Source organism: Rhipicephalus sanguineus, chromosome 8, assembly GCF_013339695.2.
Source record: "Rhipicephalus sanguineus isolate Rsan-2018 chromosome 8, BIME_Rsan_1.4, whole genome shotgun sequence".
NCBI classification, from domain to species: Eukaryota; Metazoa; Arthropoda; class Arachnida; order Ixodida; family Ixodidae; genus Rhipicephalus; species Rhipicephalus sanguineus.
This window is the reverse complement of record NC_051183.1, coordinates 40,893,523-40,919,423: the sequence shown is the minus strand read 5'-3', so window position 1 is coordinate 40,919,423 and position 25,901 is coordinate 40,893,523. Positions and strand designations below refer to the sequence as shown.

The window sequence follows — 25,901 nt, the reverse complement described above, 5'->3', positions numbered from 1 at the left end:
GCATCCCTTTGTAATGCTTGACACTTCAACAACTGAAGAATTGCATATACCTATGTTTACGCATGACCCAAGGTCCTAACGTTCAAGGAGAAAACACAGAGCCATACCAACTGTTAAATTTCAAGCTTGAAGTGCATGAAAGTACACATCTTCAAGCTTTGCGACGTGTCTTATAAAACTTGGAAGTCGCTTGAGCCTCGTCTTCAAGAGTAGGACGCGAGAGCGTAATCGAGCCCCGTGCGCTTAGACTTCTCAATTGTTAGCCTGGCTTCGGTTCTTGGAGGATGCCTCAACCGGGCCGCAAGGAAACGAACGCCTGTGCGCGTAACATTGAGCGTTTCAAACAATCCTAGCATACATACTGCAAGTACATTTCGACAGGGCCCACTATGCCATAATTTTCCTTTTTGCGAATCAGCGAAGGGCTTGATTCCTGGGTTCGATTCTCACTCGCACCGAAGACTTTTATTTATTTTATTTGCATCTTTCTCGGTTTTTCGGTCACGGGCAACGCTGATTTTTCGCTCACAACCAACGACTCCGACACCGACACCGACGCCGACATTCCTGCGAAATGAGCTCTTTAAGGATATCGCGTTAACAGTGCACTGAAGAAGAAAACGAACTGCGTGGGACACCAGTTCTGCAAAGCGTTATCTTTTAGGAAAATTTTGTTTCCGTTTTGAAATTAAATCAAAAGGACACGCATAGGACGGGACAGTGTACTAGGGAAACGCAAAATTGAAGCTCGAAATAGATAGTGCCGTCCCGTGAATGTCACGCACGTACAGCGAAACGCAAATAAGTATTTATTACGATAAACAATGTATATGTAACTATGCAACAGTACACTTTATTTATAAATTCAGCATAGTCCTTATTCTGTGCCACTGGAAGTCATTTTGCGAAGATGTCCGCATTTAAAAATTTCGTTGACGATTCAGTGGTTAAACAGAGATTGAACGAGAAAGTGTTGATGTTTGAACGGTATACGTAGGCCGCGTTAGCCAAGATTTACCATCATTTGCTGCCATCACTGACATCACTAGCTGCCATTTGGCAGCACTATCTGGTATTTCCCAGTTAGATAGCCTTAGCCAAAAATATCGAAATTTTAGCCATATTTAGCCAAGATTATACACCATTAGCTTACATTAGCCCTAATTTATTCAACACTAGCCCACTAACTAGTGCTAAGCAGGACTAGTACCATCCGAATAAATGCGGTTGTTGTATTCCTTTAGAAATTGTAATAATATCTGTGGTTTAACGTCCGAAAACCACGATATGATTATGCGAGACACCGTAGTGGAGGGCTCCGAAAATTTCGACCACCTGGGGTTTTTAACGTGCACCTAAATCTAAGTACACGGGCCTCAAACATTTTCGCCTCTATCGAAAATGCAGCCGCCGCGGCCGGGATTCGATCCCGCGAACTTCGGGTCAGCAGTCGAGCGCCATAACCACTAGACCACCGGGGCGGGGCTCCGTTAAAAATTGTCATAGTACTTCGTTAGCGAATGTGAGTGGAAAAGGTCCAAGAAGGCATTGTCATAAAAAGTCATTGTCCCTTATGCGTTCGCCTAAGACGACTTGAAGGCGAAAGCCATCTTGTTCTTTTTATCTTCAATCTATTCTATTTACTCTCCCAGCTCAGCTATGATGGGCAGTCCAACTGGCCCACGGCGCAGCAGAGAGACTTGGTCTTTCTGTTCCGACGTGGGAGCGGCCCGCAACGTGCAAGGGCGCGTTCTGAGGGACCAAAATAAAGTTTATTAATCCATCCATCCCCCACCTCCCCCATGATGTTTCCTGCGCCTCATGTGTTGTTACACTGATTGCGGGATCGGCCTTTCACCAAGTGGCGTTGTCACTTGTACGTCAATATATGACGGCATGTCGTGACGTCATGACGACGTCATGTGATATTGAGGTAATGTGACATTTGGTACGTCGACAGATACACATTCATTCCCTTGAGCATCACGTGACTTCTTACTACTTTTATTAGCCTTTCCTTTCGTCATTCCTGTTGACGCAGCCGCCAACAAGGTCTCGCAAAATATCGTCAAGTCTCGCAAAATCTCGAGAAGCCTCTACACTCACGAGACATATAAGGCTCGCCCTAACAGGCGGCTATGGGGTTACAGGTTTGTTGTACCGAGCTCGGGATGAACTTTTTACAGTCTACACCGGTGGTGGTGCAGTTCGTGACCAGGTTTATCATGTGACGGTGGAGAATTTCAGTAGCATTGTAGCCGTAGATGAAATCGAGGTGACCGAATCTGCGATCCGGCACCGTCTCATTCACCACGAGGATGCATCGCAGACGCTCGGCAAGGTCGTGCACGTCTTGGGGATTAGCGAAGATGTCACCCCTTCCGTGATAGATTGCGAAGGGAGCAGTGATGTTCTCCAAAGGATAAGGTGGTGGACGCTCCTGCAAAAACCAGAGAAGTGGCCCACTTTTCAACTTGAAGGGACTGACAACTCGTCAGAATGTGTGCATGGGCCCTATCGTGGAAATGAAAAGACCGCGAATTATAATTACAGCATAGAGCAGCCTTTTCGCGAATTGAATATAACTTGTATTTTTAATCTTCGTCTGAGAGTCATAAACGCCGGTGCGTCATGCCACCTGGTGGAGAAGCGTTCGTACCACAGGAAGGAGTCGATCGGATTAATGTGCTTAGTGTGCTGTTGTTAAAGCGCACCATAAATGGTTTTTAACATTACAGTTCATATATTATTAGTAGAGCTGTGCGAATAGCAAAATTTTGGGTGCGAAGCGAATTCGAATATTGAAGTGTGAGTACGAATCGAATCGAATATTTTTCGATACTTCGAAGCGAAAATGCAGAAAAAGAAGTTAGAGAGGATTCATAAGCATATTCTTATAAGATAGCAGCATGAAAGTGTTTCTTTTCGCTAGGTTGATGAAGCACTGGCGGGGTGGTGTTTCATATTTGTCTTATCAAGAATGACGCAATGTAGAGGCCGAATTGTATTTATGTACACGATTTGGTGCAACCAAAGTGTTGCTGACAACACTTTACACGTGATCGGCAAAGATGCCCTTTCCTCAGCCTCTCCCCCTCTTTTAACTTCTGTGGAAGCCCAACAGATGTGGCGGACAAGGGTGTGCTCCCTTCAAGTCCGAAGTTCCAAATCTGCCTCGTAGACGTGGATATATAAGACCATCTCAAATTTTGGATGCTAAAAAGCTTCGGCTTCCGATTTTTCGGACTTCCTGCCCAAATTTCAGGTGCAAAACAGCATTAATTGAGCCCCCACCTCTGCCACATCCTTCATCTTTATGTAGGAACCAGCGTTTTCTTGAGTTAGTACATTTGTGACCGTAGCAGAACTTGAAAAGCAGCTTTGCCGCAATACCGAAGTGTAATGAGGTGAAACATATTGAAAATCTAGGGAGCACTTCCAATCGGACGTTGACTGTGTTTTGGCAAAGTTCGAACGTAACGGAGCTTGAAAGGCAGCTTTGCCGCAATATTGGGGTGTGATGAGGTGAAGCATATTGAAAATCTAGGGACCACTTTCACTCGGACGTTGACAGCCTCTTGGCAAAGTTCGACCGTAACGGAGCTTGAAAGGCAGCTTTGCCGCAATACGAGAGTGTAATAAGGTGAAGCATATTAAAAACTTGAAGGGGTCACTTTCGATCGGACGTTGACAGTATTTGTTTTTGGGAAGTTCGAATAGTTCGAACAGTGAAATTCCAGTGCGAATCGAATCGAATAGCAAACACTATTCGAAAAATATTCGAAATTTCGAATATTCGCACACCCCTAATTATTAGGCGTCCCCGCTCTATTATCTGCGTATTGATAGAAGGAGTTGACTCTTACAAGCGGCGCTGCGTTCGCAGCAGCTGCAGGGCGAGGACATCCGTGTCAAGCCGCGTGTCACGGTTTAACATGGTTTTACCAGTTGCCGCGAAGGTAGCGTCGCTTCCCATCATTAACACCTTTTACATCGTAATAAGCAGAGAAAAATGATGGGATGCCTTACAATATTCAGCCTGTACATTGAAGCACGAATTCTGGAGCGCCTAAACAAGACCAAAGTACGTATACCAATCCGAATGACTCATTCACGCAGTACCACGGCTTGTCGGCCGGGCCAGGCAAAGTGCCGGTTTTCAACCACAATTTTGGTCGAATGAAACGAACTTTCAAACGCACTTTAAAAATACAAATCCTATCAGATCGCGAAAAGAATTAATGCACGATTTTTCCACTATATTTCTGTCCTTCCACTTTCACCACTTTATGACACCCGTTCTGGCCGGTCACGAGTTCATATACAGGAGGTGCTATTACATGTAATCCTCACTAGTTATTTATTGTGTAATAATTGACACGGAACTCAGGCCAACTGTACTTTCTTAGTGGAGAGGAACGAAATCACAATAACTGCAATGATTGTTTTACTGAACTTCCACTGACAACTGATAGCACACTTTTTACACCGTGGTGCCTTCTATGTAGAGTGGCTATGACACGCTCGGCATGAACACGAGAGCTCGTGTCGCACGGTGCTAGACGACCATCTACACAAACGCTTGTCACATGCGCAGTGCGCCAGCGGCCACAGTATTTCACCATCGCGTGCACCAGCCAACCTTCGTCGAAGGCGCTCACCGATTACTCGATGCGCACGATTGTCAAATAACCAAGCCGCAATGTAACTGCGCATGCGTCGAGCCTCGCATTATTAGAGGTATTCGTCACTGACAGCACCGTGCGGTCATATGGCTCTGCATGCGGCTGAAACGCGCGGCACGTGCTCCCGTGTTCCCGTTAAGCGTGCTTACGACTGTACGCTTAGCTTGGTGTCATCCATACGAGCCTTTCTTAGGACGCTGGCTCACCTAGAACACGCGTAAAGGGCGCAGCAATGAGCATGTTCGAGGTATCTGCTGGCGCAAAGATGCCGACAGCAACAGTCGCTGGCAAATCATGAACTTGCTTTTTGCCTTGATGCTTGAAACAACGAACTTCCTGGGATCGAATCCCGGCCGCGGCGGCTGCATTTTCGATGGAGGCGAAAATGTCTGAGGCCCGTGTACTTAGATTTAGGTGCACGTTAAAGAACCCCAGGTGGTCGAAATTTCCGGAGCCCTCCACTACGGCGTCTCTCATAATCATATGGTGGTTTTGGGACGTTAAACCCCAGATATTATTATTTACAACGAACTTCCTGCTTACCTTTGCCGATCTGCCACTCTTGATGGAATGACATTAAATGCTCGAGCATTGCAGCTGTCTTTCAATACCCATGACTCCCAATTACCGGCCTATTAGTATTAGCGCTGTTATTAGTGCTACTTGCCAAATATTAAATAGACTACACACAAAGTGGGAGTTCTTGAGGAGGGCTCAATATATGCGTGATCTGTAACGACCAACGGCAATGTGTATGGGAAGGTATTCATAGATTTGAGCAGATTACCTGTTTATATAGTTCCATATTCTTCTCCGTCCCGTAATCAAATCTGACAAAGTTCCTCGCCTTGTACATCTGTAACAAAACAAAATGAAAATGTAATTTCTCCTCTCCCGCTCCTGGGAAAAAGAAGAGGAAGAGGAGAGCAGCCCTGCCCCTTTCCCTTCTCACTTGACGCCTATGCTTTAAAGGAATATTAAAGCCAAACAGTAATTCTGCTTATAGTGTATTTCAAGAGTGATTTATTTAACTTTACCAATAATTCATTACAAGAACAAAAATGGTGCAATATGATGTCATGAAACTTGCTACGTTAGGTATCTGGTCCCCATAAAGTATTGCTTAATCCATTTTTACGGATAATTACATAGGCCCTAGCAGACAACGTTTACAAAGCGCTGTCAGCAGACACAGCAAAACTCATGACGTCACGGTGTGCTGATGCGGCAACTGCAAAGCGGTGTCACTGTCAGTGTTTTACTTCTACGCGCTTTCACGTTTATCAAGCTTCTTCTCGGAGAGCAGCGTATTTTGCATTGTGAAAAGCTAACATACTAACACAAAAAGAATTGCTTTTCTTTTTAGTGCCATCAGCGTTTAGTTCGGGCGTATTCGATACTTCAGTTGGGCAATGTCGGCTGACTTACCTGGGCAAAGTGGAGCAAGTTCTGGCTGGAGGAGCCCACAGGTAAGTTTGTCACGTAGACAGGCACCCTTGTCTGCGTGCGATAATACATACATCCATACATGAACACTAAACGCGCCTCCGTGATCATTTCTTTTGCTGTTACCGTATTTACTGGAATCCAGGCCGGCCCCGATTCGAAGCCGACTCCCGAAATTCGCAAGGCCAGAAAAAAAGAAAAACAATCATTGTACTCGAATCTAAGCCCCCCCCCCTCTCGCACATCTTTTTTTCGAAAAAAGAAACATCCACTTAGATTCGAGTAAATACTGTAAGCGGCCTGTATGGAGCCTCTATTCTAGCACGACATGATTACAAGGCACGCCGCAGTGGGATTGATTTTTACCACCTGGGGTGTCTAATGTGAAGAAATTCTAATCCATATTTTTTTTTTTTTTGCATTGAGCTTTCATAAACATTTTGCCTTCATGGTTTGGAATCGAAGTGAACCGGCCTTAGGCATTTACGTCTCCAGTAGCAAGCCATTCACAAAAAGTGCCTTTTACAGACAAGTTGAAACTTTTCTGCCAAAACGTTGATATATAAAGGGAACTGTGGCACCGAAGGCCAAGATCAACACGTGCAGGGACTGCAGTGACATAACTTATCGGAGCCCCCACAAAAAACAGGGATTAGCAAAACATCCGTAAGCAACATTAGACACAGCGGTTGAGATTTTGGTGACCACCGTATGCACGGACCGGTGCCTTCCAAAAGTATTAATTCTTTTGCGCTGAGGGGCACACAATTTCGGGAGACCTCTGTTGTCATGCAACACAGGGACGAACGCACTGCGCAGATGAATCGGAAATGAGGTTCTTTCGTGAGCAAGCCGTCTGTGAACCTCAGCGCAAAAGTGGTAATGTTTTCGGAATGCACCGGTCTACGCATGCGGGGGCCACCATGATTTCATCCTCTGTGCCTAGTCTTGCTTACTGCTGTTCTGTTATCATTCGTGTTATATTTTATTCTGGGTGGGAGGGGGGGGGGGCGTCTGGTAAGTTATGTCACTCTTAGTCATTGCACGTGTTGATCTTGGTCTTCGGCGTCGCTGTTCACTTCATCTATATATGTATATTTGTGTTTTTCGCAATAAACCTCATTTGCGAGTAAGCGCCTTTCGTTCGTCCGCCCTAGTACACGTCGTCCTTATAGTGCTTTAGCCTAGTTAATTATGCAACACCAACTAGCTAAAACTACCACCCCACTAATCCAGCTTACTTATAACTATAGTGTCCTTCAGCTTATTTCGCTATAAAACACCGTTTTGAATAGAGGCGGGGCCATATTATAGGAATAACCTATAGAGAAAGGTAATATGAGCTGAATCAGCAGATGGAGCCAAAAAGACAGTTCAGTGAAGGGCTGAATCGCTCTTATGCAAGAAGAGCATGACTCTAGGCTAGCGGCTGCTCTATTCTTACACTGTTGTACTGCTCCGGATTCTTTCCGTACAGGAAGGCCAGTGGCTTGTAGCAGAAATTACGGGAAAATCGGAAGTCGCAAAACTTGGCGAGTCTCCTTTGTCGTGCTTCGCTCGTGACCAAGAACCCACCGTGCGTGAAGAAGTCGTTCACCACCTGTCGGAAGGTAATCACTTTGTGAAGAGCAGCATGTAGTAAGAAATCTGCGCGAAAAATCAGCAATCGAAGAACGCTGTTTATTATTTAAAAGCTCGAACCATTAAGAGGACACAACTAAATGTGCACTTCCATTATCAGCTCGGTGATAGCGCGTCGAATCAGAAGTTGTCGTCTGATAGAGTTCGCTATCGTTTAGATGTATCTCGCTAAGCCGGATGATAAGGTCAATTCGCGCATCGTATAGACGGGCTGAGAGAATTTCACGAGACGCTTGGTTGCCTCGCCCCGCTAGCGTTTGCACGTAGTACGATGAATGGCTACTGCCCCGAAAATCCAGCTCAACCAGACTGTATAGAGTCCACAAATACTAGCTTGTGCGAAAGAATCTTACTGAAAAACTGCTAGAGAATGCAAGTGTGCGTAAATAAAATAGAGGCAGCTTATTCATTCGGACTGCATGAAGTGTCGTCAAGGTTCATCGAGTTGCTTTAAGTGTCATTGACAGATTAATTCAGTAACGGGCTTTATTTCCTCTTCTAACTTTTTCCCGGAAGCGGGAAGAGGAAAAATGAGATTTTCATTTTATTTTGTTACAGATGTACAAGCATGGCCTCCGGGCTTAGAGGGTTTTAATTAAAACGCATGAAAAATTCAAGACTTCTGATTTACTTGGATGCACTCGTGTCATGAAAGTCACAAATATAAGCGGTAAAGTACAACTTGTTAAGCTGTCACCTGAGTTTCATGGAAGATACAAATTTTTAAGGCGAGAGCATCAAAGGGACACTAAATTTAGAGTCCCCTTAACGCTCTCGCCTTAAAAAGCCAATTACAATTTATGTTAAGGTGAAATGGCAATGCTTGAGAGCACGTCAACATTATGCACATAACGAATGCACACAAAGAGCCTGTGCATTCGTGATGTCGGGTAAGGATGCAATGGTGGTTAACGGACGTAATGTTGCGTGGAAGAAATGTGTAATCGCACCATGGTCTACACCATGTGAATCGCGCAACAAGTGGTCGGTCGAAAGCTGCCAAATGGCTGAGCTGTAATTTATCGCCGTCATCAGCCACAGCATCAACGATGTGTGCAGCTGTTTAGGTGCGCGTATTGCCTTACGGACGCGCAGTGGGTAACTTCGCAACTGTAATGCAGTAGACTGCCAAGAAGTGTTTCCAAAAGCCGATTTCATAGGCACAAACGATCCTTCTCTCACAGCATGGTTGGAGTAGCCACCGAAAGATGGCGAGTGAATGTGAAGGTGATGGCAGCGGCGCCCGATGACGCTCTTAATGGCGGAGCTTAAAGGAGTACTGACACGATTTTGAGACATCGCAAAAGGGACATTTTTTTTATTCCGTGGCATGTATAAAACAACACGTACAAATGATTTTACTTTGAATTTAAAGTTTTCGTCGCTGAGCATCTGCAAGCCAGCCCTAAAGCAGTGGACAATATCCCGACGAGTCAACGCAGTTCCACTGAACTTGCGATATCGAAACCCTCGATATCGAAACCGAAAGTGTTTTTTTAAGGTAGCGGTATTAAAAATTTACTCGATGCATTCGCAGGCACTACAATACTCGTTTTAGGGTTCTCGACACCAGTGTCTTTATTTAGAGCAACAATGAGAAATTATTAAACATTTTTGTCAGTATTCCTTTAAGCATCTTCCAAGTTTTTTCGAAGGGTGGGGACGTAGCCGATATTACTCTTAGCGTCTGCTACGAGACCTGCGCGTTTTCAACGTGCCAATATCATTCTTATTTCTTAAAACTGCGCTCCTGCATAAAAAAATTGCCGGGGTGCTTAGGTCCTCCCTAAGAGACACCAAGATGAAAGCCTTTTCAGCTTCCTTGTCATTTTATTGCACCCTTCCTTGAATGTTTTTCTTGGCCTTCATTCAATGCTTCCTTGAATTTTCTTCTTCTTTTTTGCCTTGGCGCGTGAATTTTATATGACTTCTTTTTTATTGCGACCTAGACTTTCCCTTGAGGGATAATATTTTGTGTGTATGTGTGTATTAGATGCGCGCCGTTATGCCGGTGTTGTGTATGAAGTGAAGCAATGTCTTGTGAAATCTTATCATCTATCCAGCGGTCATAACTGGCCGTGTCACTGTAGCGAAGACCGGCTTGCAGGAGGTGGCTGGAGCGTTCCGCCTGCAACCCTTGGCATATCCATATCAGATAGTATGCATCGGCTTGCATCACTGGAATAGAGCAGCACGGACACGTAGCTCCCAGCCATAAATGCGACCAGTTACACGTTGAGATGACAGCCTGTGTAAGGGCCCTCCCTGTCCGAAGCCCACCCTCTCCGTCCTAAGGTGGATGGGGAGGGAGCAGACACAGGGTGGTATAAAAGCGTGTGTATCCTGCCGGAGAAAAGTTTTACGAAGTTGAGGGGTTGAGGTGGAAGGGGAATGGACGGAAGATCTGTATTAGGAGGTCAGTATGCCTGGTTGTCAGCAGCAATATTCCATAAGACACTGCTTCACTTCATACGCAACACCGGCCAAGGCCCAGTGACGCGAACTTCTTTGTTGATGATGCGGCTGCTGCCGATCATGATCAATTGGAGCTCAGCCCTTTGTAATGGGCTGGCAGCTTTCAATCGTCCACTGTCATCCACGCTCCAGGCCCCTTGAAATCAACAAGGACACAAAATAATGTTTCGTCTCTCCCTCTAGTCACGCAGTTCACATGTTGTCAAGCCTGGTGACGTTAGGTGCGATTCTGCACTTCTGCCAAGCGATATTACTTCGGTTAACGCGACTGCTTGCCCGACATGACGACTGTATAATGTCTTTTTGCAAAGCGGTTTGAAGCACTTTGGCTGTGGTAGGTTACCTGGCTCTGTGGTAGATCACCTGACTTCAACGCAAAAGACTTCGGTTCTATTCAAGCTCGAATCCTAATTTTTATTGCGCTCACGTTGTATTTTACACCGCAAGCCGCAGCCAACGTCTGATGGAACACGTAAAGATTTCGCCTGAAAACAGTCGGTATTCTGGCGCACGTAAGCTGCACCTCCATAAAGCCCGCAACAACGCTAGTTGTGACACCTTGTGACATTTTGTGAATCCACAATGCGTTAAGCATGGCCTCCACGGTGCGGGCAGCCCAGAAATTAGGCACGCATTTACGTTACACAGGTCTTCTCCTCGGGAAAAAAAGCAACTACATGCTCAAGATGACGTCGCTGCCAAAACCTTACGCCAAAATCAAGTAGAATATCATTTTGCTAAACGCTTTCTGGCGGATCCCCGCCATATCAGATGGGGCTACCGGCGCGGTCGCTCACGTTTGCGTCTGGTAAACCTAGCGGCGTAGCCAGGGGGTTAGGGGGGTTGGGGGGTTTCAAATCCTCCCCCTCCCCCGAAATTTGTTCAGTTTTGCATGTGTATGTATACACGCACACATACAAATGCGTGCACTACTACACAAAGTATGGATGAAACCATCCTCCCCCCACCTCACCCCCCTCCTGAAAAAAATTCTCACTACGCCACTGGTAAGCCGGTATTCATGGAAGAAAAAATGCATTTACTGGACGCACGTTCGTGAAATTTTAAGAGTATACCTAGTTTTGCGAAGAGAGCGTAAATGCTGCCGCTATTGTGAGGCTTATAGACAACTCTGATGAAGTTGAGGGCTCGTACCTTGACAAACCTTGAGAATGAAGTGAGATGCCTCATCGGCGATGTGAAGTGCGTGACGTTTGCCACGGGAGCATAGCCGACGAGAATGTTCACCTAGAAAACAAAATCGATTAGGAAAGGGAAATCGGCAACCACCCGTTTGAAGCACGAAGCCACAAGAAAACCCGTACAGATTTCTCGGAAACGAAGCCTTCTAGTTGCCCAAAAATTCGTCCTGGTCCGGGCATTGAACCCGGGCCCAACGCCTTTCCGGGTGGTCGCTCTACCAATTGAACTAACCAGGAAGCTAGAAATTGGCAGCGCGAGGGCGAATTCATCGGTAACTCGAATGACATGGACACATATTATTGCAAATCAGTTCTTTGGAATCACGCAAGGGGGCGGAGAGATTTTCCTTTTCTTAACCTTTCCGCCACCTTGCGGGATTCCGTAGAACTGATTTACGAAAACAAAATCTGTTATTAAGCAATGATTGTCCCCTAAGTTTAAGAGCGATTCAACGTCTCTGGTTGAAAGGATGTTCCCACATACATCTAGTGTTGAGCAGCACTTTCACCACCAGGACTATAGGCCATGCACACATACAGAAACGGTAAAGAAATAGCTTGCGCTCTACTACAAGCTACATTTTCCGCAGAATAGCTTGTGGTGCAACGCTGTTCGAGTTTAGCTGAGTGTGTAGTTTTGAATTTCATTTTCAACAAGTTAATATTTCTCCCTTTCCATTTTTATTTTAATACTATACATACAACGAACAGGGAATTTCACTTCTGTTTTTGCCGCTTAACTGCCCTGTGTTTTTTAAGACACTTTGAAGTCTAAACGTCCTAACGGCAAGTTAGAAATAGCACCAGCTGTGCTAGCAATGATACTTTACTATCTCGGCAGTATCGAACATGCGTGTAAATCAGTTACTGTCTGAGTGTCTTGTATCTGCACCCTGATACTTTCGGCGGGAGGAGTATAGTGTTTGATTTCGATAGATCCCACGAAGTATCCTGCGTCTCAAAATGCAAGATGTTCCTTTGTCCAGAGTCAGCGTATTCTAGCAGAGGAACAAAATCACCAAAGATGAATTGATGAGATGATTACTAGATGCTGTAAGTATAAAAGGCACATATATACAGTGCATAATGTAATAAAGATCACTAGTACATAGGCAGGGAAATCGTCGTTGCCCTCACAACCTCAGATTGCAGAATTGGTGAAGTAAGCGTCAAATTTGATGACGAATATGAAGTACCGAATCGGAGCGTCGCAGCAGCACAAAAATTGAAATGTTCTACAAATATTACCTTAACCTTTCAGTATTCACATATTTCATACTCTTAACTATATAAAAGTGCACTACTATGATATTTATGTAATTATGCACCTAATGACTTTAATTGCTCGCGATAGTTGTGTACAACGCAAAAGTGCATAAACAACCTACTCAAGCAGATTTTTTAATTAGCTATATTGTCGCGTGCACGAAGTATGCTCTATAGCTTAGTTTTGATAATCGCGCATATGCCCATGAATCGGCTGCGCAAAGACATCATTAAAAGCCTGCCTGTATTGAGATTTCGGTTTACTTCTCATATGTCAAGACTACAGCCCGAGTATGAGACTTTATGTGACGGGGAGGGAAGGAAAAATGCTGCACTAAAGGCAGATTGGCAAACCCTAGGTCACAGTTTGTCATAATCTACCTATTTAATGTACACTGTAGGACGAACACCTCTCTGAATTACCTCCAGTTTAGAGCTTGAAATGTGTAACCAAGCCTATCGACGGAAGCCGGTGAACCGCCGTTAGAAGTTAAACACTGTTTCAACTTTATTCCGTGGCTTCGCTCCTGTTTACTTGCCTTGTTGTTGTATTCTGGTCGCATCGAGAGAAGCACAAGCGATACCGTTGTCCCCTGCGACGTTGTCAGCAGGCCTACCTTGTTGAATCCTGTCTTGTTCAGGATGTAGTCGATGACTGCCGGAAGGTCGTACATGCCAATCTCCTCGAAGCTGAATTCACATTTGAACGTCTATAACCAGCTGGAAACACAACATACACTGATACACGTGATTTCGAAAGGACTGCACCCACGGGAGCGCTATCATGTGCGCACCCACTGGCCGAGCTACAGTTCCATTCGTGTAATGGCATGATTCTATATTTCTGTTAGCGATGGTTTATTAATTTTATACGTACGTGCTCGAGCGATTGAGGTTGACACTGCAACGATATTGAACTACGTCTGCGCTCGCTTTATAGGATATAGTTTCATTACTCTTTTGCTAAAATAATTATTCAATAATATATCGATTATGTAAAAGACAGAAACATTGAACATTTTCGAGTGAAATTTCAGTGTTTTTATGCCGGAAGTCGTTTAGACATGGCGCTCCTGTTACGTATTTTCATTTACTCATTTTAAGAAGATGTCGCGTTTTCCTTATCCCAGAGCCGACCAGTGGCCAGCGCGAAGTTGTTTTTTCCTTTTTTGGTACTCTTTAAAAAGATATTTCTTTCGGAACGGATTAACGAGTTTAGCACGGAATCGTCAATACGTAAAGAAAAGCGCTAATTTTCAAGTGAGTCACCTTAACATGTGTATCCAACATATACAGCCAAGAAATACTGGCGCAAAGGCTGTTTTTTTACGCTACCGACAAATGAACAGCTTGTATGTATACATATAGAAGTACACGATGACAGGGGTATGGCTATAGTAGGATTAGCTAAATGCAAGGCTCGTTTAAAAGGGTCTAACTGAATAGAATCAGAATGACTCCACAGCATTCCTCCATTCCTCTGCATTAACTTTGTGAATGCAGATAGAGTATTAGTTCAAAGGTAGCAATGACTTAGAGGCCCCAGGCTCTCGCGATCTTTTCTTGTCATCTTCCGGGACGATTGGCGAACACAAGGACGCCAGGAGAGTACGAAAGAATGCAAGAAATTAGGGCCCCTAGCGCTTGGGGGCCCCAGTGCGTGCTGTTCATTATACAGCAGAACACTAGTGTGTTTTTTTTTTAAATCTCCGTCGTGGAAGAAACTCAAAACTTCATCACTCCCCTTTTTCATTATTGTTACGTTTCGCTAATCTGATAAGACGGCATTTGCATATCCATGGCACGGACACGTTACCCCTATGAAAAGGCAATTTCGGCCGACGACTATCTGTGCCCATTTGAATGTCTGTAGCGGATAGCCATTGGCAGTCATTGCTCTTAAATCCACATTGTTCCGTAAGTGATGCAAAGACAGAACCACGAGCACACGACTTTAGCATCCACAAATAATGATAGTTTTACTTCCATACTGTATACCCAGATCCAAAATTTGTATGTATGATGACCTGCAGCAATTATAATGCTCAACAATGCTAAAGAACCAGAAGATGCTAAATCACCAACTTGCCTCCACTGCCAGAACTCTTTGTTCGTCGTGGTGAGATTCACGTGGCGATTTGACTGCGGGACACCTCTGGTGTTCACGAGCCAAACATCAAATCCGGCATCCGCCAAAAGAAATCCTGTGAAATATGGCAACCATTATAGGCGTCTTTCCTTTAAAGCGAAACTTCATTTCTGCACTTTGCCGCATTCACTTTGCCGCGTTGGCAAAATCTTAAAACTCCATGGTTTGTGAAAAAAACACACGCAAGGCAGTTACGGCGTTCAGATTTATAGCGGGGCCATCTTGACAAGTTGGGCATAGACTTATTTAAGAAGTACGGAGGTATCTTTAGGCCGACCTGGAAGATAATGCGGACTAGGAATGTGGCCCATTTGCCTGGGTTTGTGCCATATATTACCTGCCGCTGGGCCGATGTATACTCGCCCATAAGGGAGCCATCAATGCGGAATAGAATCAAACGTGGCTATGGCATTCAATAGCTTTGATCGAGATAAAGAAATGGCGCTGGGCAGACCATGTATTCTGTTGGGCAGATAGGCGAATAAATAAAATAAATGAAATATATTATTAACATCAATGCAAGAGGCATTCGTCGTGCATATGAAGTAAAATAAATGAGTATATATGGCAATTATGGCAAAGACGACGTAAACTAATCTCTGCGAAAGCCCACTGGGTGCAGGAACGGTTATGAAAGGAAAAATCGTCCCACCCGATTGCAGCACAAAACTGCACCAGCACACGGACAACCGAAAGAAGCATTGGTCCACGGCTAAATCACTGGACCAGGACAGGACGAATTTTCTTTCGAGTGACAAGAGTGTTTTCTGTAAATTTGCGCGGAAAAACGTGCCCGGCGTCATGCTATGAACAGTCAAGAGGACAATTTTTTTCGTTTCATGAAGGCTCCTCCAATTTAATGTCCCGGATTTCTCGATTAATTCTTCTCACACTGAAATCTGCTATAGCATTCATGGTTAGCTTTATACAATCGCTGCAGAAAGCTGCTAGTCGCAGGTTGTTCCGGACCAGGAAGATTTTTGTTTTTACTGCGATTATTTCCTTCTGAGAAACTCATATGAACGCCTTATATATTAAGCGTTTTCGTGGCGAAGGAAGAATCAGAAACAGAAAAGATAAATCCAGCGTCCTGCCTGCCCTGTTGTTTCTTTCTCAATTCCATTTTTTCTCAAAAGCGCTGGAATCACATAAAGTGTATATCCAACCAGTCTAGCTTTCTTGCATATCAAGTATATTCAAGTAGTCTAGTTTTCTGCAATAAATTCTAAAGTCACATGGGTTTGTAGCTTCGTGTTAATGGTGGGAAAATAAATGTTTTCTTTTAATGATATTCACAATCACTACATTCGTTACGAAATTCTGTACACAAGGTCACAGTGCTCGCGAGCATTTGGTAGTGCACGAGATGCGATACCTGGACTTTGAGTGGGTAGGTTTGCTGTCCAGGTAGCGGCGTTTGTGAGCAATCCGTGGACAAGCAGCATCGGTGTCCGCTTTGTCGTGACGTTACCCGTCGAGTTGGACTGCATCCTGTCGACTTCTAAGATGTAGCCGTCTTCAGTAGTAACGTTGTGAACTTCAACATTGTAGCCGAAGTACTCCATCAGCTTAGCCTGTTGAAATTGATTTATTTACATTATTATTCAGCGCCGTTGCATTATTAAAGAGTGCATATTACGTTTAGGCCGAGCACGACAAATTATTTCTGAACGCAACGTGAGGGTTTCAGCTAGTTGGTACTCCAAACTCAATAATACTAAAAGCAAAAACTCTTATCACAAGAGACGGCAACAGCACGGACGAGCACTAGAAGTTTCTTCGCTTAACATTAGTGAGTATTTGTCGCAATTTTTTATGCGACAAACTTGATTGGCCGCACACTTCGCCAGCGCCTTTATTTCTGAACATTGTGAACTACAGCTCGCGTACATCCCGTAGTTCGCTGTGGGGCTTGTGTCTGAACTCTTGATTTACATGTACATTGATTTACAGGTACTACGGCTACCTTTCATTAGTGCGCGCTATTAGTTATAACCCACCGCTGGGTCATATACTCACGGCCTCCGTGATTCTGGATACACAAGCTTGCGGAATCACGGAGGCCGTGACCCATTGGACTCGCTTCTTTTATGAGCAAAGACATAGCGGCAGGGGAATCGCTGTTGCTGTTTTAGCTTCTCTATACGAGCTTTCTTAATAAACCTGACACTGTTCAAGCATCACAGCGGGATCCTGATGCCGCCTGTGTTTCGCACGTTCGGGTACGTGCTTTCAATTCCTGCGTGAGTGGTCACCGCTAGAACATGGCTGTCAATGCAACGCAGAACTTCACTGCAGTTCCTGCACTCGCGGGGCATGCAGCTGTTGGCATCTAATCCTGTTTTTCGAAGGAAATGATGTTTACACACCACGTGAAAGAGATGTGTGTTAACAATGGAGCTGTTTAAGCAGGAGAAACTCCGTTAGTGATGTACAAAAATTATCGTCATCATAAACGTATTAACTCGGCCGGCACGCGCTCTCTTTGTCCTTTATCTTGGTGTTCTGCTTCTCTCCCAGAACACGTGTGCCAACTTGTCCGGCGCGGGGATGCAATAACTTGGATTTGAGAGAGCGAGAAAGAAAGAGATAAAAAGAAAGAGAATGAGAGAGAAAGAAACGGAAGAATGGCAGAAAATATAGAGACAGAGAATGAAATAGAAAGTGACAGAGAGAAAGAGTTAGAAAGAAACAGACACAAACAAATGATATAAAAGAAAGTGAGCAAGGCAGAAAGAAAAAGATAGAAAGAAGAGAGAAAATCTAAGAAAGAGAGTGAGAGAAAGAGATAGAAAGAAAGAGAAAGCGGGAAATAGAGAGAGAGGGAGAGAGGGGGAAACAGAAAGAGATATAGAAAGAACGAAAAAGAGGAAGAAATACAGAGAAATAAAAATATAGAAATAAGCAGAGACAGAAAAGCGATAGAAGAAACAGAGTGAAAAAGAAAGAGAGGAAAAAAGAAAGAGAGAAATAAAGAGAAACAAGGAAGACCTCTCAGGTTCGCTGTTCCTTCAGGCTTGGCACCACTAGTGCAAAGCTGGCTTAATTTTGTTTTTCAAGCAGCGTAGTTATTACAGGCAACGTGAATCACTGCGGTGACGCGGGACGCAGTACTCGAAAATTTTATAAGATGCAGGGTTTGAGTGTCAATACGGGGCTGTGCTGCTCACCACGTGGTCAACGTCGTGGACCACCGGATGCAAAAATTCACCCGTGTACTTCGTTTAAAGCCCTAGGTTGTCCGATTTAATGCTCAGATTTCCTTCGATACACTGTCATTTAGCGTTTCCATAGTAGAATTCGATTTCCTGCCACTCTCAGCAAGTTAAAACAAGCAAATGCAAAAACGGGCGACACTGTTGTTAGCTGCGGGTGCTTAGGGCTGACCACAAACAAATAAATGATTTCTTCGCGTGTTGAGCTTTCTCTTGAACTTGTTCCTGCATCTTAAATAACGAGGATAAATAGTTCCTGCGTTGTTGTCTGTCACTGCGTATGGTTATTCTCGAAGAACGCAAAAAGATCTCGTACACGAGGAGAACTTGTTCTTGGCCTAGGTGTGTGTCTGAAGGCATATTTGCCGCTTAAAGGACGCACACAGAAGTGTCGTCGTACTCGTCTCTTCTGTGTGCGTCCTTTTAGCGGCAAATATGCCTTCAATCGTCGTGCGCGTTGGAGATGCTATGTCAGCAACACCGAAATTACGTCGCCACGTGTATAAAGGAAAGAATACATGGCTTTGTTTCAAACCATAAAAACATGCAACTCATGCAAGCACGCATCTATCTACACATATGATGAGTGTACGATATCGGGTCCTAATTAGTTATTCGGCGCTCATAGCAAAGCGCAAGAAATCAGTACAGGGGCAAGCTTAGAACACTTGAATGAAGTAACACATGGTAAGTATAAACGTACCGGAGACAGCATTGCCTGTTCAGCGACTTCAGTGGCCATGGAGCCTGTGATCGTTGATGGAGTGAGCAGCGCACCAAGACAAAATGTTACGTGGAGAAATTTGATCATAGCGATGGCGAATGTAAAGCAAACAGTCTCTTCGAACCTCAGCGTCAATGAACATCCGAACTTATCTGCAGTGCTTCGCGAACGGTCTTGTCCTGCCGCATTGAAAGTAGCCGGCAAAGACGACTTCCTTTCTAAACACACTTGCGTTGACACCGTGGCCTGCACTTTAAAAGTAAGCGAACGGAAATAACTATCACGCGTCAACAGCTGACGCAGGTTCCAGAAAACCGTTTGACAGAGCTGGCATTTTGGATGTCCGATTTAATATAAACAAATTAACATATAAATAAGCGAATAAATGAACGAACGAACAGTTTAATCACTAAGTAAATAAACAAATAAATAAATACATGAAACTCATAACAGACCTTATGCATTCCAAAAAGACGACTCCGACAGCCATCGCCTTATTTTTCTCAGTCGATGCAGTGATCTCATGCATCTAACGTGGTTTGCACTAGGTCTAGCATCGTAGTCATTGCAGAGCTACCTGCACCTTACCTGGTTTTGCATTGCCTCCATGATCGACCCTCCTTTGACCAAGCGGTCAAAGATGTCATGTGATAACATCGTCGTGTGACGTCACGTTATGAGAGGTCGTGATGACGTCATGTTGACGTCAAAAAATTTAGCTATCTGTTATGTAGTGCTGACGTCGTATGGTGACGTCATGACGTGGTGATTTTTCTTGCATCACTCGTTTTGGCGCCACCGACGGTCAATTTTCGCGTTTGATGAGGCATGTAAGTCTTTCGCCTTAAAGTAAATACAGCTCGGTCGGCTTCACGCCTGCTGTCGCACAGTAATCACGCGTTATACCCCTGTCACACGGGGCAACATAAGTGCACTTTGAGGGAGTGCACTTCGCCATTAGTGTCATTCGCACGCTGTCACACGAGAACGTTTAGTGCCACTCGCTGCAAAGCGCACTTGCTGGCGAGCGCGTTCGCCAAACTCACTTCGCTGCGACGGAGTGTCTAGCCTCGGTAGCACTGGCTCGAGAATAAAAAAATCACGCAATATCCACGAAGTGAATGATGATTGAGGAGCTGGCTCGGAGATAATCGGGTAAACATTGAATGCTCCGTACAATTCTTCTACTGTCACATAAAGACGCCACACGTGGTTATAGTAGCGATTGTGGTCAAGTTGTTGTCGAACCACAAGCGGTCGCAGACCTTGCAGCTGTGGCCGAAAGTGTGGTCGAGGAAATTGCGCTTGAAGCGCGCGTCGGCGCCACCAACTTCAGGTAGCGACCGCTTTCGGCGCTTGGCCGCTGCGTCCCGCGCCCGTACCTGTTCGAGGTTACCTTGCCGCCGCTTCCGCGCTGCTTCGTCTTCGCGGGCTTGTATCTCGGGATCCGCACGACGCTGACGTATCTCTGTGGCCTCGCGAGCTCTCACCGCAGGGTCTTGGCGTCGAGACCGCGCTGCTGCTGCCTTGTGATCCCTCCGCTCTGCCTCCTTGTCTTCTTCTTCCATGTTATTAGTAGAGAACGGATTTTAGGCAAATGCCTATTTTGTTCCTTGCGCTCCTATCGCACCATTTTGATATATGAGCATGAATTAGAGGTTAAGAAGAGCTTTTGTAGTGTTTTTAGTGCCTATAAATGCCCATTTTTGGCGTTCGTGCCTAAATGCTTACAAATGCCTATAAATGCCTATTTTCAATATTGGCGCTTATATGAACGCTATTTAGTCTCAAGTTTCGCTCCCGGGTGCTGTTTCAGACTGTTATTCATGTTACCGCGTAAGATTGACTGTTGGGAACTATTGGGTTCAACCTAGTCCTCTAGTTCAACCAGCTCCTGGAAACAACCGCTAGCAGCAGTGAAGGAGGACGCGCCGGCGAGAACTCGCCGGCGCGCCGACATGGCGCGAGCGGTTGGCGAATGCGAGTCCGCGGAGAGCCTTCAGCGGAAAGGAGAGTGGAGAGCAAAAAAAAGGAAGAAAATGTTATGTGCATGGGGCTTTCGTATTGTTCGTAATTTACTTGTTTATGTGGTCACTGCAGTAACGTAGCCAGAAATTGTTTTCGGGGGGGGGGGGGGTCAACCATACTTAATGGATGTTCGTGCATGCGTTTGTATGTGTGCACGTATATACAATTACGCAAAAAATGTCTGGGGGGGGGGGAGAGGTTGAATCTCCCCCCACCCTTCCCCGCCTGGCTACGCTATTGGTTCACTGCCAGGGGAGAAATTGGCTCTACGCGATTCGACCCGGCGAAGACGAGGAATGCCTCCTTTCTGGTCTTTTAGCGATCTGGCTGCCTGCTCCTGCTCTGCCCTTCTCAGTCATGCCGAAAAGATACCCAGGAGTGAGTTGATTCGACGGTGGACACTTGACTCACCCCGAAGAACACGGAAGAGACCATGTTCGGCGAACCATGCGGAACAAAGCACAATTGCACAGCTATGTTAAACTCTTGGCGCCTTTGTGCCATCTTAGGCACTAACATTTTTGTTTTCCTGTCGTAGATAGAGGTCGCGCACGTCTTCGTTTGAAATTATTTTCATTTATGTGCAAGTTTATTGTGCCTATATTTACGATATTGGAGGCCGAAAACGTTGTTTTGCCTGCCTACTTTTGGCGCCTAAAACGAGCTTTTTTGATGCCTAAAAATCCGACCTCTAGTTATTAGTATCGAAGCCCACTGCCGGAGTTGAGCGAGAGCCGCATGCTACAGTTTGCTATGCTATATGTGGTTTTGCCTACGTTATTATCATCATCAAGGCTATCGAAGAACAAGAGGAAGAAGACTTCTCTTTCGCGCGAGCTGCGCCTGTAGCAGTCGCCTCTGGAACTAAGGTTACGCTTACAGCGCGGCACTTTGCCCCAGCTTAAGAACCTAGCGAGCCAGCTCCTAATAAGTGACTATCCGAAGCCGAGTTCGCAGCATTTTAGGGGCGAAGCTCCTTAGGGTGTGGGTCGTTCCCTCCTCTGTAGTAGTAGTACTTAGTAATATGTAGCCACCTCGCCCGATCGGCAACGGGCGAGCGCCCATTGGCAACGGCGCGAGGACCCTGCCGTACGAGAGTTAAATCACACTAAAATACATCCTTTGCGGGCGATATACTCTAGTGAGCGTTCAACGTTTCGTCTTAATGTACATGAAAAAGAAATTATTTCTACGAAAAACGCAAAGCACACCTTGAGCAAGATGTTTGGTTTTGGGAGCTAAATGGGACAATGAGGCAATGCGAAGCCGGAGCAGGCCAGTGAAAGAAACCAACGTGACTGGTATGACAAATTGAGGCGCCATCCATGGACTGGGATTAGAGTTAAAATCTGCGTTCCGTCTCTCTTCTCCCAACTCTCTCCTTCTCAATCAACTCCTTCACCTCCGGGAGGCACGCTTTCCGCCGCCTTGCTGGCGCCGCCGACTTTGAAATCCGTTAGAAATTTCGTGTCTGGCGTTGGTAAGGCGTGCGTTAGCCGTCGTCGCTCGTCCGTTTCATGGTGCTCGCTCGCTGTGTGCTTGTGCGACGCGATGTTTTATGACTCGCGCTGTTCGTGCATAGTGCTTTGTTGCTCGAATACTTCTAAAACAAGTCCGGAAATATATGTGCCGGCCCCAAAACAAATACGACAGGTGAGCGTGCCCTTTGAGTCGCGGTTTTCATTGTGTCAACTTGAATTCACGTCCGTACCGAGTAGCTGTTCTCTGCAGCGGGGCTACAGTTAATGTTTTCAAAAATGACTGATTTGAAAAGGGCACGATGCTCCGTTTAAATCATTATACGAACAAGCAGCGGACATGAAGCCCATGCGACGTAACTATAGTTACAAGTTTACAACTCTCACAGAACCGCGTGTTTGAGTGTGTGCTTTGCATTTGTCTCCGGTTAATTACTCGCCATCGCCTATAACCACGTTTGTGAGACTTTAGGTAGATGTATGAAAACTTGTGCTGCTCTGAGACGAACAAATGAGTTCACTTTTGCACGAGTCGACGGCGCTCTTTATCTGATTGGAACTTGTCCCATTTCTTCAGGGTGGAAGCGTTTTTAAAGTATTCCGGAACGCCACACAGCTGATCGGTGCGCCCAGAGAACAGCTGAAGAATTGCAGAATCGGCGCATTTCAAGAAGAGATGTCATGAATCCTCCGATATCATCCGTTCATTTCCTCCGCGTTTATCATCACTAGTTATATGAAAATCAGCGTTTTTGGAAATGTAGTCAATAAAGTGCGGCCAATATTAGTTGTGTTATATGTGCAGTTTCATCGGCGCCGTCTTAGAGGGCGCTACGAAAAGCGGGGCAGTCGTCTCCATAGCAACACGCATGCTGCTCATAACGTGCATTTTTCTGTGCCATTTTGCTGGATAATGTGCATCCGCCAAGCGGCGTCGAGGGGCGAAATCGAGAGAGCAACAGGAGAGGGCACGGCGAGCGCGGCGGCGATGACGCAGCACCACCGTGATTCGGCTACTCGAGGGCGCTCTCCGCCTCAAGCCATTAGATGGCGCACCGCTCAACGGACCGATGACCGAACATTTTCTGGCCGCTTAGGCGCGCGCAGTGTCAACACCTGAATATCCTTACACCGTGCACGCAAACAAAACAAAAAGAATAAAAAACGGCGCGTGCGCGAGAGGTGGGAGAGGAGGCGCGGCTGGTGTTAGTGTTGCCATGACGACGCATATCATTGCGCCGCCATTCTGCAGTTTGAGTTTCTGATTCCCAGCCGCTAGGATAGTAACTGAAGGGACGTTTGGCGCTGCCAGCGCTGACGTCATGAATTAAGGCGTCCTATGGGAGGTATACGGAGTAACCTCCCCATGGCCGGAGACTTGCATGATCGCGTTTTGTTGGCTTTCGTTGGGCATGCTACCGACCTGGCGTCGTGGAACGCGAAGAGGAACGCTACGCACGTTGTGTCTTCCCTCTAGCCTTGCCGTTAATTCTCACAGGGCGAGTGGGGCACACGGTCGCTCTTGGCGCGCTTTCTCTTTCGCTCGGAGTCGCGCTCGCTCTTGGCGCTTTCTCTTTCGCTCGGGAGCGGACACTTTCCTTGCATTTCACCGATCACAAGGCGGTGATAATGAAGGGACCACGTAAAACAACAGTACAATAAAAGTTTGATGTTTAATATATACACGGTGTTTCACACTCTTTATATGATGTACTGGGCGAATTTCACAGAAGAATTTCACGGTTTACCGATTATTCCCTCCGGAGGTTCGCCCCACTCATCATCATTCACCCCATGGATATGCTGTGATTTTTTTATAAACTATCGTTTTCGTTATTAGGAATATTCTTCTGCATTAAAACGTACTATACCACAAAAAACTACTCTGCTATTCTCGCTCTCAGACAGTTTACAGCCACGACCGCTGGGGGCATACCCAGTACACGCCGTGCAATGGCCGCAGCCGCCGCGTTTGTATGTAAAGTTCACTTTAAGGGCTGCTCATAGCTGAAACACATTTTTAGAAACACTGCCTGAAATAACAAATGCCTGTTGTGCTGCTTAGAAGTACCCATCGCCATCACCATCATTTCCAAAGTACACTTCCCTTTCTCGTGTAGCAGCGTGCAGCCAAATTGACATTCTGGGGCATAAGTGCACTCGCACAAAATGGCACTAAATTCGCTTGTGTGACCGGCTTCTTGTATCTGATGACACCAAGAGATGGTTAAATGCAGCATGAGGTATGTTTCCAGAATTCGTCTCGATTATGCTCACCACCCCCGTCCCCCGATATTGTACGCCGACGCAATACCCCCCCCCCCCAATTCCCCGTGTGGCACACCTTAGCAGCCGAGTTGCCTGTGGCATTTTGTTCTAGACATAGAGTCTACTGCTCTAATTGACCTTGCCTACATACACTTCTCAATATTGATCACAACGATCCCACTGATTTACTTTGTGTGCCACTCTCAATGCAGGATGGTTAGTACGGCGTCACCGAAGTATGGACCTGCATTTCAGTTGTATTGCCCTGAGTGAAAGCTCTCAAACACGCTCACTATATGTCATTAAGATTGTTGAGGACGCCTGAGCTTAGATTTCAAGAGTAGAACACCACAGCGTAATCGGACCGTGTTTGTATCGCCTTCCCAATCCCTAGCCTCGCTTCTCGGTGGACACCTAAACCTAGCCGCAAGAAAAACCAATTTGCGGAAGCCCTCCTGCTCCTATATCCATGCATGCTGTGCGACGAAACACGTGCGGCGGGCCGAGCGCGCCCGTGGGCCTTTAGCGCCATCTAGCGGGTTATCTTTAAGCCTCTGCCCCGCTGAAGCACCTCCGAGACGTGCGTACCACCAACGCTAAATGGTGTAGATAAATAGCTCGCCGTTAGTATGTCACAAGATGTATGCGTGATGGCCGAGCGGCTAAACGCTTCGTGCCACGGAGCAAGGGATCGCATGTTCGAATCCCCGGTCCCACTCGAACCAAAAATTTTAAATATTTCTTTATTTGCATCTGCCTCGAATTTTCGCTGACGTACGCTGCTTTTTCGCTCACAGCCAACGACGCCGACACTGGAATTTCTGCGAAACGAGCTCTTTAACGCTCTGGCGTTAATATTGTCTGTCCTATATTTGACGGCATTTTCTATGGCCTTTTCATTAAAAACAGAGTTTTCGCTTAGCTGCCTTGATGTTACCGCCCTTTTTTTTTACTGCTGCCTCTAACTCTGACGTTATAGTTTCGTACGTCACAAAGTTCACTTATGTTGATCAGTTTGGACAGCTCAGCAATTTTTCTTCTTCTTTTGAGGTAACCACTTTCATCTGCTGTCGTTTTTTTAATTAAGTCTTTAGTGACTTTAGAGAGCTCCATTAATTCCTCTGTAGGTGCTTTAAATATAATTTTAAGTGATGCTTCAGAAATTACTTTAGTTCCGGTTTCATTCACCTCGTCTGTGCCGTCACTATCGTTTTCTTCTAACGCGTCGTCTGATGCTTTATAGAGTATAAACACAGTTGCACCTTTCGGGGCGAGTCCTTTTGGCTCACAATAATAATAGTGGTCTGGCTTCCTTGAGCGTCAG

General features: G+C 45.6%; 1 protein-coding gene across 1 annotated transcript; it reads right to left on the bottom strand.

Annotated features, from left to right (window-relative positions):
• Window positions 1-1,933: 1,933 nt before the first annotated feature.
• LOC119401766 (lipase member J-like) lies at window positions 1,934-18,996 on the bottom strand. The gene is made up of 9 exons (XM_037668738.2): window positions 18,783-18,996; window positions 16,240-16,438; window positions 14,805-14,919; window positions 13,255-13,405; window positions 11,403-11,495; window positions 7,576-7,731; window positions 6,114-6,185; window positions 5,473-5,541; window positions 1,934-2,440 (listed from the first exon to the last, which is right to left on the bottom strand). The coding sequence occupies exons 1-9, from the start codon at window positions 18,888-18,890 to the stop codon at window positions 2,126-2,128; spliced, it is 1,278 nt and encodes a 425-aa protein (XP_037524666.1). The 5' UTR covers window positions 18,891-18,996; the 3' UTR covers window positions 1,934-2,125.
• Between the last annotated feature and the right edge of the window lie 6,905 nt (window positions 18,997-25,901).